General features: G+C 55.6%; 2 protein-coding genes across 2 annotated transcripts; both read right to left on the reverse strand.

The window, feature by feature from the left end:
• Nucleotides 1–254: 254 nt before the first annotated feature.
• J7T54_003622 (Protein phosphatase 1 regulatory subunit 3C-like protein) lies at nt 255–2,460 on the reverse strand (the record flags this gene model as incomplete). The annotated part of the gene is made up of 2 exons (XM_051505124.1): nt 255–572; nt 727–2,460. 2 exons carry the CDS (start codon nt 2,458–2,460, stop codon nt 255–257), a joined length of 2,052 nt encoding a protein of 683 aa, XP_051363466.1.
• A 9,336-nt stretch (nt 2,461–11,796) lies between these two features.
• Nucleotides 11,797–13,506, reverse strand: J7T54_003623 (High-affinity methionine permease-like protein; the record flags this gene model as incomplete). The annotated part of the gene is made up of 2 exons (XM_051505126.1): nt 11,797–13,214; nt 13,278–13,506. The coding sequence occupies 2 exons, from the start codon at nt 13,504–13,506 to the stop codon at nt 11,797–11,799; spliced, it is 1,647 nt and encodes a 548-aa protein (XP_051363467.1).
• Nucleotides 13,507–14,021: the final 515 nt, after the last annotated feature.

Consider the following 14,021-nt stretch of genomic DNA (forward strand, 5'->3'; position numbering starts at 1 on the left):
GACATAGAAAAGCGAAACAACTCCAACGCCTCTGTTGATGCACCGTGCCAGGTCTTCCCTCAACCAGACCAACAGGGATATTCCAAAAAAACAAAACAAGTTGTGCTTCCCATAAACGCCTTGCATAAAAAATGCACGCACATAGCTTTTTATTGTTGCCAAGAAAACTCGGAGTATTAATGCGTCACGGTCTGATAAGATCGAGCCAAACAGTGGACAGCGCTGCCGAATGCACATTCGTATGCATCGCGGTCCTATCCTCGGATCGCAGGTATCGAGTGGGCGTCGCCTCGCCAGGCGCATCGCTCGGTGAGTTTCGGTTGACCACCAGTGGCGCCGTTCACCTGAGTGAGTTGCGTCGATTCAGGCACACCGTACCCAGCCGAGTCTTTGTTCGCCTCGGCGACCGCGAGGTAGTTCGCTGAGGGTGAAGTAGACGGCGACGTGTTGTTGGAATTGGGCAGGAAAAAGGTAGCCGATCCGTTGGGCGACAGGTCTCTTCGGGGCGCGGACGCCATATCCTTGGGAGCACCCTCGTGTTTCGAAGGGGGCGACACTTTTGTCGAACCAAACTGAAACCAGGTGTTAGCAGCAGCGCTTTACGTAGGTGGGTCAATCGACATGCGTAGCGTCCGGAATGCAAGACCAAGGATGATGTCGTCCAGAGAACCAGGGAGCTCAAAGGTGCTGGGGAGTGCCGGCCGTGGCCGTGACAGGGGAACGTACAAAACAATACTTGTTCACGAGCTCCTCATACGATGCGCTAGGCAGGCTCGGAACAGGGGAGTCACTGCCGCCAGGCGCAGCGACGGGGCTGAACAGGGGGGGTGAGTGACTGTCTTGCATGGTGTCGACGATGTAGCGAGTGCCTCGGGCGTTATCCTTCATGTAGAGTGTGTCCTTCTCCTTCTCCTTGCCCATCGAGTCCTTAGCAGCTTGCACAGCAGCGCTGAGCGAAGCACCAAAGTCATACCGGTTGGCAAAGGCCACACCGCGTGGGGACGAAAGATCCTTAGCGATGTTATCGCTAGCAATGTTGCTGCAAGACTTGGTCTTGAGACGAAGTCCAGTGGGTCCGGAGCTCGGCTCGCCGAGGTACTCGTGCAGCGGTTGGTCGAATTTGAACTCGGAACCGTCACTGCCAAAGTCCTGCACGGAGATGGGCATCGACTTGGGCCGCGTCAGACCACTGTTCGAGTTCTGCCGACGGTTGCTGCGCGGCAGTGCATTTAGGGACCGACCGTGAGCGCCTTGGAAGTTGTTCTTCCCGTTCTGCGGCAAGTGTTTCTTTCTGAAGTCAACTTGGAAGTTGGCACCGCCGTTGTTCTCCCAGAATTCTTGGCCATTAACCCGATATCGAACGCAGAAGAACAGCGTCTTCGACTCAAGGCTCGCTGTATCACTCAACTTGATGTTGAAGTTGAAACGATCGTAGCCAAACGCACCCTCGTGAGGACGAATGTCGTGACCATATTCGGCAGTTACCTCCGATGTGGTTTTCCAGTAGTCCAGGGTGAAGCGGCAGGTGACTTGCTTCTGGAAAGCGAGGTTGGCAACGGCCACAGATCCGAGCATAGACTTTTGGTCCGCCGACAGCCAGACCTTTTCCAATCTGACGGGAAATGCCCTTCGCGCCGCGCCATCATGAGGGAAGTTGGGTGTAAGTATCTCCCACTCAAATGGAGGTGTCCTCGAGGTCGGACGGGCCTCGGCAGGGAAGGGGTACTCAGTGTCGCTCTCATAGTTATCCGCGGGCGACGACCCGGCACTCACAGCCAAGGGACGGTCGACCTGAAGGAAGTGGCGGACGTGTTCGAGGTGAGAGTCGAAATGCACCGCTTTTGAGAAGACGGGCGTACCTGGCATACTCGATGGACGGCGTCGCGAAGAAGGCCGTAGGGCAGGACGGACCAGCTCACCGGACTTCTTGCGAACCATTTGAGGTTTTGTCATGAGATCCTCATCAGTATCCTCTTCCGAGACTGTGACGGATACGGCACTGTCGGTGGGAGGCAAAGGTTGAGCGTTTGGTTCCGTAGCCGAGCGCACATGGCTAACTCTGCGGGAGGGATTTTGGCGTTGGTTGAGAGCACTAGTGCTGAAGCTCATGCGCATCGCTCGCGGGGTCTCGTCCTCGAGCGCGCTAGGGTCAGACTTGGCGTCGCCAATGGCAAATCTGGCGCCAGGAGGCGAAGGTGTCCTTGTCTGGGGTATTTGATTGACAGCTTCCCTCAGTTCCTTGAACTTGTCCAATTTTCGCCCTCGAATTTCAGGGATCCTTTCATCATCGCTGCCAGAAGATGCAGAATCTGGAGGGGAGATGATTGCGCCCTTGGGCATGCCGTTCTCATCGGTTCGCGGGGGCGGTGATTGCCGGACGGACGGGGAAATATGGTTGCCAGCTTCAACCGCCAAAGCTGGCAAATCCTCCGCCGTGCCCTGAGGCGTCAAAGAGCCCATTGATCCATCCACCACCGAAGGTGCACGACGGTGCTTGCTCAAGTAGGAAGCGGATCGGGGCAGAGCAGGACGGCTGCCGGACTGGATTGAAGATCGACGGCTGACATCCGGGGAGGCTGAAGCTGACGAAGCTGGGGATCTGTGGGACGGGGGCGTGTAAGGCATCACAGCGACAGGAGCGTCCGACTGTGGTTGTGAGGAAAGTGAGAGGACGACCAAGAGAGAAGAGCGCAAGTTGACGGATCGCGAGAAAAGGTCGTCGGTTTCCTATCGAACCATGCGCGCAAACTGGGTATCTCAAAAGTATTCCGAGGGTTGGATGTATACGACGTCTGTTCGTTTGAGTTGCTGAACGGAGCCTACAAGAGGCCAAGTCAGCATTGAATTTCGCCGATAAGCTATACAAGCGGGACGTAACGAAAGCAGCAAGGAAAATTGCCGCTCAATGTTGTGTAGGATGGAAGGGCAGATTGCTCTACTCTAGGTGCGAGTGGGGAGAGGTGGTCAATGGCAAGTCAACGACGATCTCTGTGATGGGCAACACTCGATAGACAGGCCACGAAGCTCTGACCAGAGGAAAGACGTGAGGTAGTTCGTTTGCAGCGAAAGGGACCGATGGACATACCAGAGCAATCTCAACGAAAGAGCGATGCTTGAGCAGCGAGAGGCCGAAGCAAGCGTGCCTGAACAAGAGTACCTGGGCAATATTCCAGCAACCAGGCGAGGCAAGTTTAGACAGAGCAGCGACAGTTGTCAGCTGGCTCTTGTGGTCGACTCGATTCGAGCAAGCCAGGGAAGCGAGCAAGAAGGAGCGACGCGGTGTCGCGAGGGGATATCGCAGCAAGATGACCGTGGGTGGTGGTGAAGAAACAGAAAAGGAAGAGACGCCGCACGGAGATAGGCTAATTAGAGAGGCTCGCTCAGTCGCTCCTGGTGTTGGGGTTCCAGGATGCTGGGAGGGCCAGGGCCGCCAGGATCGGGGGGGGAGGAGTTTTCAATGGCTGAGGCCTGCTGTTGGCTGCCGCGCTCTCTGGAAGGAGCGAAACAGGGCCCTGCGCGAACGACGACGTCACCCGAAAACGGCCAATGGTCTCACACTGTCCTCGTGGTCTCACTCTTTTGAATGTTTGCACCACGCGATGTTCAGGTCGTTCGGTCGACGAAAATTGAAGATATCACCAACGACTCAGGCAGCGGCCGTGTCGATGAAGAAATAAAGAGTGGCAGGCCCGACAAGAGATGCCTTTCTGCTCTGCTCGACTACTCCGTGGTGGGTGGTGTGGGTGGGATGTGGAAGGGGGGAGTGGGCTACGGGTGAGCAGGGGCTTCCGACTCTTTTGTTCAATTAATCTGCAGTCCAGCAGGCTCGTATTGTACAGACAGGTTCTGCGAGGAATCAGGATGCTCTCTTGTCAATTTGAGCTCAGTGAGCGACAATCAGTGGAACGTTCGGAGGTGGACGAGCAGGGGGGGTGGCGTCTAGGCTAGACTACTCCGAGTCTTGGAAGCACGTTTAGCGTGATCGAGGCCCTGGGCACCGGCGTGTCGTCCCTCATTTACCCTGACACATTCTCCTGTCCGTCGCTATCTCTGCTGTATCTTATCAAGATGGGGGTGGCTAAGCTGCAGTGGTGGTGTCGACATGGAGGCGAATATACACTGCAGGCGTGCACACATTTTGTTGAGATGGAGGAGGCGCACAGAAGGAGGGGATCAAAGTTTTACACGTAAACAGCGGCCCGCACACTGTTGAGTGAGGTGCAATGCTACTTGCCCGGGGGAACCTCAGGTCAACGCGGAGAGGACAGACTCATGCCCAGGAATGCTTGCACGGGGAGGAGTCCAGGCGTTGCACGCCTGGGCCACCACACCACACCACACCACACCATCAGGCGACGCTGCAACGACGGTACAGCAACGGGGGCGGCCAAGGCGGCGAGGTCCTCCAAGTCGGAAGAATGAGCTGCGTCGAGGACGAATCCAGGTCCATCAGCGTCTGCCAACTTCCAGTGGTCCCCCTGACTTGTTGTAATAGAATTTTGTGTTTCAACGCCGGCATCAAGATTTGGAGATCGAAATCGAAGCTCCAACCCTCGAATCCGCCAGTCACAACGCCTGGACGACCGATTAGTCCAAGCGCCATGCGACCGCCGGGGCGGAGAGCGGGACTAGAGTGGATTCACTCACCCCTGCGATCGCTGCAATGCTGCTGCGCTTGTCTGCAGTGCTGTACTCAATCCCTGTTGATGGCTTGCTGCACAGTGCAGGCCTGCAGCCTCATTGACGAATCGCATGATTGCCCGATGCGCCATGCTTCAGTCTGCCAGGAAACCACCACCACAGCACTTTGGTGAAGATGAACGGATGTCTTGTCGATGCCGCGTGTCAGCGGCTCACCGGTTTCAGTTTCTCCCCGTGGCCAGTGGGCAGCAGTGCAAGTGTGCGCAATGGGACATGGAGTCGGACCACTATTCGACCCCGGAGGCGAGTAATCCCCGGGAACGGGAATTCTGCGGCACACGGTGCCCTAATGTGGACTAAGGGTGGGCAAGCACTGTCTGAGTGGCACAATGACAGACTGTGCCGCGATCTGCATTTCTTGTCCGCAGCGTCTTCTCCAGCCTTTCTAATCATTGTACGTACGTATCACGAATGACGTCGACACAGTGGCACGATCTCCGAGCGTGCCACGACCAACGGAATGACACGGGTACCGACTGTTCATACCCTGCAAGATACTATTCGACTGCACAAGTAACCCTCACGATAGGATTGTCTCTACTCCGTACTTGTACATGATATCAGACAACATACTCAAGACGTGCTTTCGGCCGCTTCTGGGCCACTCGCCCGCACCTTCGGAGAGTGACTAGAGCTGGGCGGCCACCAAAGTAAACAATATTCTCCATCCTCCACTCAACGAAAGTCATTACCTCGCCCACGATCAATCACCTCCTTACTCTCGGACTCCCCTGACAGCACCACATTTGTTGCATTCATTCGCCTCCCATCACATCATACCATCACGAACACCACACTACTGGATGGCGAAGGTGGCCTGCAGCGTCTGCCTGCTCTGAGGCGTCTTGTCGAGTCCAATGAGGATGATCATTTCGCATCGCGAGGGCTTCTTCAGACTTTTCATTCCATGATCAACAAGATCAAGGATGCAACCAACCATGTCGGTACTCGCGTCGTTAGGCGCCGTCGTCTCTCATGGAGGGTATATTTGAGGCTGGTAGGACCCTTCCTCTCTTGCATCAATGTGCCCCACTTGCATACGTTCCAACATCGTTCGCCCCAACCCACGGTAAGCTGTGAACCAAGAGCGCAGCGACGCGAGGCATCTCTGCACAGACCATCAAACAGGTAGTGTAATCGAACCACAATGGCCAGCGCCGCATTGATCCGGGAAAGGTCGTACTTGGCTGCAGGTGCTGAGCCCTTCACTATTACCTAAAGGTATTGGCTGCTCTGGATGAAAACTCTGTTGGCGATTAATTGTGGCATCAATATGTTGCCATGCTGGCGTTTGTGGCTTGCGCGCAAATCTGACAATATGAGGCTTTTGCCGCCGCCAGGCTGCCACCCATCCGTGCTTCACGATTGGCGTTATTCACCTCATTGACTGTAGCGTAGCAGAGGCGAGTCTCCAGCGGCTAAGGCGCTCTCAACTGAACTGAGGCTCTGGGTGAAGCCGGACCCGCCTCTCGCTTGCAAGTTGCGGCTTGCTGCGATAAGAGATTTTCACGGTGGGACCCAGGCGACGGAGCTCCCCGCTAGTACCATCAATCAGTACGTACGTCCAAGCAACAATTGTGCATTTGCTTGACACAGAGGCAACGACGGCTCGATTCATAGAGATATCTACGCTCAGATACCTATGGTTGAGTGAGGGTGACCTAGACAGTCGGCCTGAAAGTCGGTCAAGTCTAGACTGCGACAGGAATGGTGCAGCTGTTGTCGATCACTTTGAGATCCCAAGGTTCCCTCGTTTAGCTTAAAGCTTCAACATCAACCTGGAGATACTATGGCTGCAGAAGCATAGCCCCAGTGACATTCTGCTGTACTCTCCGCGGCATACGTTCCGGTGCAACCCCGGGCCCCCGACTCCAGTCCCGCGTTCGAGGGCATCCTCCACGGGCGCTTCCAGCCCCAACAAGCGAACTCTAAATAATGCTCGTCGGCCGAGAGATATCCCCGTAGCTGGAATGCGATTTCTCTACCGGGTAGGCATCCCCCGGTGCCTTACAGCCCCTGACAAGGTCGGTCTCCTTCTCTCTTGGAAGGTTGCTTACATGCTCACCAATTCCCCTGCCGCCAGGCATGGAAAGTTCCTACATAATTACAGAGTGCATCGCGTCGATACGACGGCGGCAAATGCGCGGAGATGGTTATTCCCTCAATTCATGGCTAAAAGACATCCGATCCGGACATCAATCGTTCCATCAGCTGTCTGTGTCATAACGTAGATGGCCATGTCTCGAATGTTCAGCGACCAACTAACTGCCTTCATTGGTTCCGTAAGGTTCTTCTAGCCTGCTCGCGCTAAAGCATGAACTGGGTTAGGGGTTCTCCACCACCGGGCAGGGTGGCCACACCTTGAACCTTGAAGACATGCCATCGCCCCTCTCTTCTCTGTGTGTGTGTGTCGACAAAACCATCTTCAGCCATGGCATTCTTGAGCTCTCTGGCAAAAAAACTTTCCGTGCGACCCTGGATGATGTGCCGGGTGTGAGCGCTCTAATCACTACACAGCAGCCTACGACGATGGGAGGGTGGGACCCCTATCTCCGTAGAGAGATTGATCTCCTTACTAATTCTATTCCCTCTCGGCAGGCCGATATCGTTGCGCTATTGCGCGGGACAGGACACCCGCTTGGCGATCATAGACGTTCGTTCCTCTGGTGAGACAACCCGCATAGCCTTTACGAGGATGGGCTTCCAGTCCTTCCGCGAGGCGATGTGAAAGCGTGCAGCGGCACGCACACCTTCTGTCTCTGCGAGCAGAGGTCGCGGTCTTGCACTACTATCAGATCGTCACGGACCGTGTAATGATCTCTTAGCATGACGAACACGGTCCGGCAATTGAAGTCTACACAAAATGAGGAGCTGTAAGATAAAAAGCCCCGCAGTGGTGTCGCGCAGCAGCAGCCTGTCACTCGCTTGCAGTGCTGAGCGTGCTGCGTGAGGGGGGCGCGGAGACCCCACCTCACGATCCCCGGCCGGAGCTCATGTGGATCGACAAGGAGCTGGCCTGACCATGTTTTGTTTTGTCATGTCTCTGATCTTGGGCACGCAGGTTTGAGGACATTGTCTCGCATCAGATCTAGAGCATATGGTCATGTGGTCATGTGAGGGCGCGTGGGGATACCCCAGATACCAGACATGCAATTACCGTGCCCAGCAGGTCGCACAACGTCCGCCACACGCAAGTACGTACGTGCAGTACGCCTGCCTGTGAGACTCGCACTGCGCAACCACAATGATAGCAGGCGGCAGTCCGATACGGTGCGTGTCGAGGAAACACTTGACGCGTGTAAGACGGGGCATAGGAGCACGTCGTCGGCGGCCGACTCGCCCGGTACACCCGGATCTTCTGCCATCAAGTCCTTTGGCTTTTGGGAAGATGCCATGATACTAGAGGCTGGCTTCGCGACAGGGTGAGGCCAAGGACAATCGTGTTAAACCAGCAGATCTGTGACAGGTTTGCTGCCAGCCGGCGGCGCACAATGACCAGAGATGCTTGATGCCTCCCCTGAGTTCTTGTAATTACTGCCAGAGCGCCAGGTTTCAGCCCTGGCGGAGCCAGTCTCTGCTTTCGACACAGAGGCAACGCCATTTCTTCAAGCTTCTCATGGTCGTACGCATAGCAACGCGACTATTCCTGTGACCACCTTGTCGTTCACCGACTTCTCAAGGTGGTTGCGTTGCAAATGCTGGCTTGACCGACGCCACCCCTTGGGAACGCTGTGGCGCCATTTTCCGTAGACGTGATCGCGACGGCACGTAGGGTTTGGCACGGTGGCACATTGCTGACCGGCTGGGGGGCAAGGTCATGTGCCATCTGGAAGGATTGATGAAGAAACCAGCCCCGGCAGCATTTGCTTTATTGCAACACGTCATGAAACGTAACCCACGGCAACCGAGCTGTTGTTGCGCGTGTGGAATTTATCGCACTATCACGCGTATAGAATTTTGACAGCGGTTAAACAATATTCTCCCCCCTGGGTGACGATCAGATATCTGGTTGCCCTTCGGTATTCTTTCGCGATTGCGACGGTCACACACGCACACACTTTCACACAGTACCACCATGTCCACTCATGCACGCAATACAGGCCGCCTTGCTTGATGCCCGTAACCCACCCGTGGACGCGCGCGCACGAGTGTCATGCCACAGCGCATGCTGCACGCCGGGTCAGCATCTTGGCTTAGGCCTTGACCGTGTCTTTTACTCGTCCGCGCTGGCTCGCAAGGCACGGCATGTGTCTGGGGAGGCGGGGTTGTGGTGCATGATACGCAGTCAAGGAAGCACGCAAGATGTACATTGGCAGAGGGGGTGTTTTGTCTGTCAGTCAGTCGCCTGACAAGTGGTGCGACCGTTCGGTTACCGTGAAGCATTTGTAGTGCCACGATACCGAGACCGAGCTACCCGTGGCGTGGCACTGACAGGAGAACGTCATGGTGTGGTGTGACCGGAGGAGACGCCCAGGACCCTCCTCGCTCGAGACGCAAAACCACCTAGAAAGTGTGGCAATCAATGCAACTGACAAGCTTCGTCAAGGATGCCGGACATCTCGGACACTAATGAAATACGTACGGGTTGCATATCAAACCAGGACGCAAAGATATGGTCCACGTCCAGCTTCCATTCGCGGGCATTATCCATGATTCCATCCAGCACCAGCCCGTCATTGGCTGAGTCCTCTTCACGGGCCGCATCAGGCAGTCCCCGGACTCGATGGCAGGAGGAGAGAGGGGAGAAGAAGTCGAGGTCTAGGATTATCGATTCGTGGCTCATCAATGAGGCATGGTCGAGGTAGGCATGATGACGCACAAACCCATCTTGATGAGGCTTCAGAGGACCCGTCCATTTTGCGGTGAAGCTGGTCAAGCGAGGCAGTGTTCAATCAAGGTCCGGGGACCTTGAGACGTAAAAGCAGGCCTATGCTGGTCTGGCATGAACATGGGCTGCCATACTAGTGCAGCAATTATAATCGGTTACGCCCCGATCGTGCTGACAATCGCAAGGCACTCCGAGTCTTGGCCGAAAGTCTGTCACTGTGAGCACCTTGGACGGAGCACGTAGTCCTGAGATCGCGATCCGCAACAGTGCATCGGTCGCTACGAGGCAGACGGGGAGCACACCGCCCTCAACAAAGTGTGACTCGTAGCTGAGACAGTTGTGGGACATGGAATATGCCTCAAGACTATCGGCAGCCTCATCTTCTTTGGTGTATCGACGAGATGCGAGAGAGCAAAGGGCATCAAGGATTGCCCAAACGCAGCACCCAGAACCACGGGAATGGCGCCCATCACTGCTGCAACGCAGTATGCGGCCCCTGGTCATCGAATAATCCCGCACGCCTATCGGCCGGTCCCTTTGATGCCAGGCATAATCGCGCCCGATCCCAAATGTCGTTGGTAGGTAAATGAAAATTCGCCGTGGTGAGAGTGAGTTTGTGGCAGAGGAGGCTGCTGCAGCTGCAGTTCTCGCTCACCATCGGAGGTTTGTAGTGACGATCGTCCATTTTCCTAGTCTGCCAAGACGCGGGCCTTGCATGGTACTGCGCACTGTGCATTCTGGCCCACCGGGCCCCCATGGAGCCGCGTGCAGCTGCGCGTGCGCACGGTGGAGCTAACAATCAAATTCACTGGCCTGTCCGCAAAATAACTTCAAAATAGAAAATGGGCCTCCAATTTCGTTGAAAATCGCTCGGTGCCATCCGAGTTGGCATTGGAGACGTATCCACAGCACAATGCTTGGTACGTTGAATCTAGGCTTGTTGTATCCAGTCACTTCAGTAGCTCGCAGCGAGAGCGTGAGATTATAGACCTCAACTACTAACACTGGCCAGTTATCGACGACACTGATTCTTCACCCATGGGGAATTGGACCATGCCGGGGTCATGTCATTCATCTTGACTTTCACTAGTGTGACTCAAGCAGAGTGGAACAACTGACAGACGCGATGGAGCAGCGCTTTGTCAGACACCACGGTACAGGCGTGGGGGTTTGACCACATCGCGATTGTTGATCAATCTCCTCAAATTACAAGGACAAGGGCCTGTTGATCACGAGAAATGGATATCAAAGCGTCGATCATGGGGAGAGCTGTGCCGGGTGCATGTTGGTAGCTTCAGAGATGTTTTTCGTAAGGTAAGGACATTTCCAGCCCAAAGCTCAACAAACGCACAGCTTCCAAGGACCACATGCACACAACGGCAACGGCCCAGAATACCAGGACATCTGTGTTACGGATTAGCTTTACTGGATACAGAGAAAAGATATTCAACTAGTTCTCCGAGATAGCACAGAACGAGTATGTCCACGTCAAATGCCTTCCACAGCGGCCTATGCCAATTGCGGGCGTGGTGTAGGGTAGCTGGAGGCTCACACTACCGCCCACATACACGCCTACGATGCTTACGAAGAAAGTAAAAGTCATTGAACTAGGGTGAAAACACCTTGAGTCAGATAACTGAAGCAGATTCACGTGGGTATTTCATTGCAATAGAACGCACACCACATGCTGGTGTACAAAGCTTCGAGTTGATGTGGTTTCAGGCAGATTCTAGTCATTATACACGACAGTGGGCGGGACAGGACGTCCTCAAAGGACGCTGAAACATACATGTACATAATGGGCGACAATGTACGTGAATACAACAGATGTGGTAATTCATGTCGAGTATGCGGAGGCAATGACTTTCCTTGATACATGTACTAATCGGCCTCAGTGACACATGAGACCACATTCGTAAGCAAGTAAATCGACGATGTCATCCGGTGAGGTTCGGAAAAGACTGCTTGCGAAGAGATGGAAGCTTTCAATTAAGTTGCGTTCAGAAGAAGGTGGATTACTCGTTGGAGGCTAGGACTCAAGATGCTTTGCGGACAGGTTCATCTTGTTACCGATCCATACGTCTAGAGAGTATTGTCAAACATTCAATAAACAATGTGCCGCCTTGCATTTACATCAGCACTCCTAATGCAGCATGAAACAGTTAATCACTCTGTTGAGCTATAACTCAACCTGATGACGATGGCGACATGGAAAGTGCCTATCAATATGACAACATGAATTCGACGCGAACCACTCAAAGCAATCCTCATCTCCTCCTTCTCAGGTGCACCTTTCTGTACCTCACCATCTCGGTACCGCCCTCGTCAAACGTTCTCTCCGCCACCACCTTGTAGCCTCCGATTCGGGGGAACACCTTGGTCCACCCAACCCAGTACACAACGCCCAGCAGCAGAACGCCGCACCCAACCACCGGGAAGATGTAGTAGGGATACCCGTCGGCCGTCCAGGATCCCTGTGGCGGGAGGAAGGGCACCAGGACGAGGAAAATGTTGGATAGCAGCCACAGGATCGAGATTGGCAGGTACGTGTGCCAGGGCGAGGACCAGTTCTCCGTCTTGCTCCACTGGAGGTAGATGAGGCCGGCCCCCACAAAGCCGTTGATCCAGGAGCCCGGGTACGTGTACAGGTTGACCACGAAGGAGTAGGCGGGGCCAGCAGGAGGAGCGACCAGCACGATGACGGTGATGAGCCAGTGCAGGAAGAGGGCCGGGGCCGGCGAGTTAAAGGGCTTGTTGGAGGCCCAGAAGCGGGAGAAGGGGAGCATGCCCTCCTTGGCGAGCTCCTGATTCAGGCGGGAGTGCGCAAACGACACGGCCAGGACGTTGCCCAAGTTGCTGAGGCAGACGAGGACGGGCAGCGCCCTGCGTCCGGCGACGTCGCCAAACATGTTCTGGAAAAAGACGCCCGCCACGAGCAGGTCCGACTTGGCGAGCTGTGTCTTGGGGATGGCGGCAAAGTAAGCCACGTTGGCGAGGACGTAGAGGATGGTGACGCCGCCGACGGCGAGGGGCGCCGCGATGGCGAGCGTCTTGCGCGGGTTCTTGAGCTCGGAGACGACGTAGTTGGCGTTCTCCCAGCCCTTGTAGCTATACACGACGTTGAGGATAGCGTTGGAGTAGGTCGACGCGCTGCCGCCGCCGTAGCCGTCCCCGTTCTCGATGCGAAAGGCATTGTCAAAGTTGTGCGGGTTGGGTACGCGCCGGTGGCCAGCCAGCGCCGCAAAGCCGGAGAAGACGATGATCAGCAGGGTGATGACTTTGAAGGTGCCCAGCACGTTGAACAGACGGACACCCCATTTCGGCAGGACCGTGTGCAGCACGACGGCGAACGTGACGCAGGCGACGCCAATGGCCCGCGCCGGCCAGCCGTCGTATGATTCCCAGCCCGAGGCGAAGAGGACGTAGCGTCCAAAGGCGAGGGCGTTGCCCGTCGAGAAGCCGAGGAGGAGCATCTGGGCCGCCAGGACGCAGGTCATGAGATACTTTGGCTTCTTGTACGCGCGCTCGAGGTAGTTCTTCTCACCGCCGGAGATGGGGATGGCGAGACCGAACTCGAGGAAGACGCTGATGCCGCAGAAGGTGAGGATGCCTCCCACGATCCAGAGAATAAAGGATACACCCACCGAGCCAGTGGCGGCGAAGATGCCGGACGGCGTTGAGAAGACTGGCCAATGTTAGCAACCAAGTCGTGCTGACGTGCACGCTCGGACTAAGAAGAGAGACGTACTGCCTGTGCCAATCATCTTGTTTAAGATGAGAAAGACAGCACCCGTAACCCCAATCTTGCGGTCCTCACTGTAGGCATACGTCTGCGCGTCGACAAAGCTGCCGTTGTCGCCAGAGTTGTCACTGGCAGCGGCGTGTGGTGGCAGATTGGCGTTGATATCCACGGCATTCCCAGCCTTGACAGGCTCCGCGCTGTGTTCAGCATCGTTCCGCGATGGGGACCAGGTCATTGCGCAGACTGAGGAGGCCTTGAAGGCGCGGGGGAGGCTTCGGCAGTCGAAGGAAGCGGAATTAGTATTAGTAGCAACTGTGCGCGTGGCGACGATCAACAGGGGACTGGGAAAGCAAACACACAACGAGAGAGAGAGAGAGAGAGAAAGAGAGAGACAGTGGTCGCACGCATGCGCACGCGTGATGAGCTGCAAGGTTAAATACTCCCCCCAAGCTACCTAACTTACTGTAGCATTCTGGCCACCGTGCGATACGACATGAGGGACGAGTGAGTGGTTGCGATTTCGACAGGGACGTTGACGTGATCGCCGAAAGTGGTTGGGCCAGGCAGGGACTGATGCCGACCACGGGGGGAACTCTGTTTGCCTGCACATGGAGGGAGTTGGCTCTAGCCTCTGATCAGTGCGCTGGGTGTTGATCCTGGCGGGCAGACGTGCGCTGTCCAGTCATTGGGGGCCGCGATGCAGAGTCTGTCTGTCTGTCCGGCATTGACTTTCCAGATGTCTTCTGCCGA

The sequence above is a fragment of the Emericellopsis cladophorae genome, assembly GCF_022114955.1.
Source record: "Emericellopsis cladophorae strain MUM 19.33 chromosome Unknown NODE_12_length_473309_cov_116_543296, whole genome shotgun sequence".
In the NCBI taxonomy this organism is placed as follows: domain Eukaryota; kingdom Fungi; phylum Ascomycota; class Sordariomycetes; order Hypocreales; family Bionectriaceae; genus Emericellopsis; species Emericellopsis cladophorae.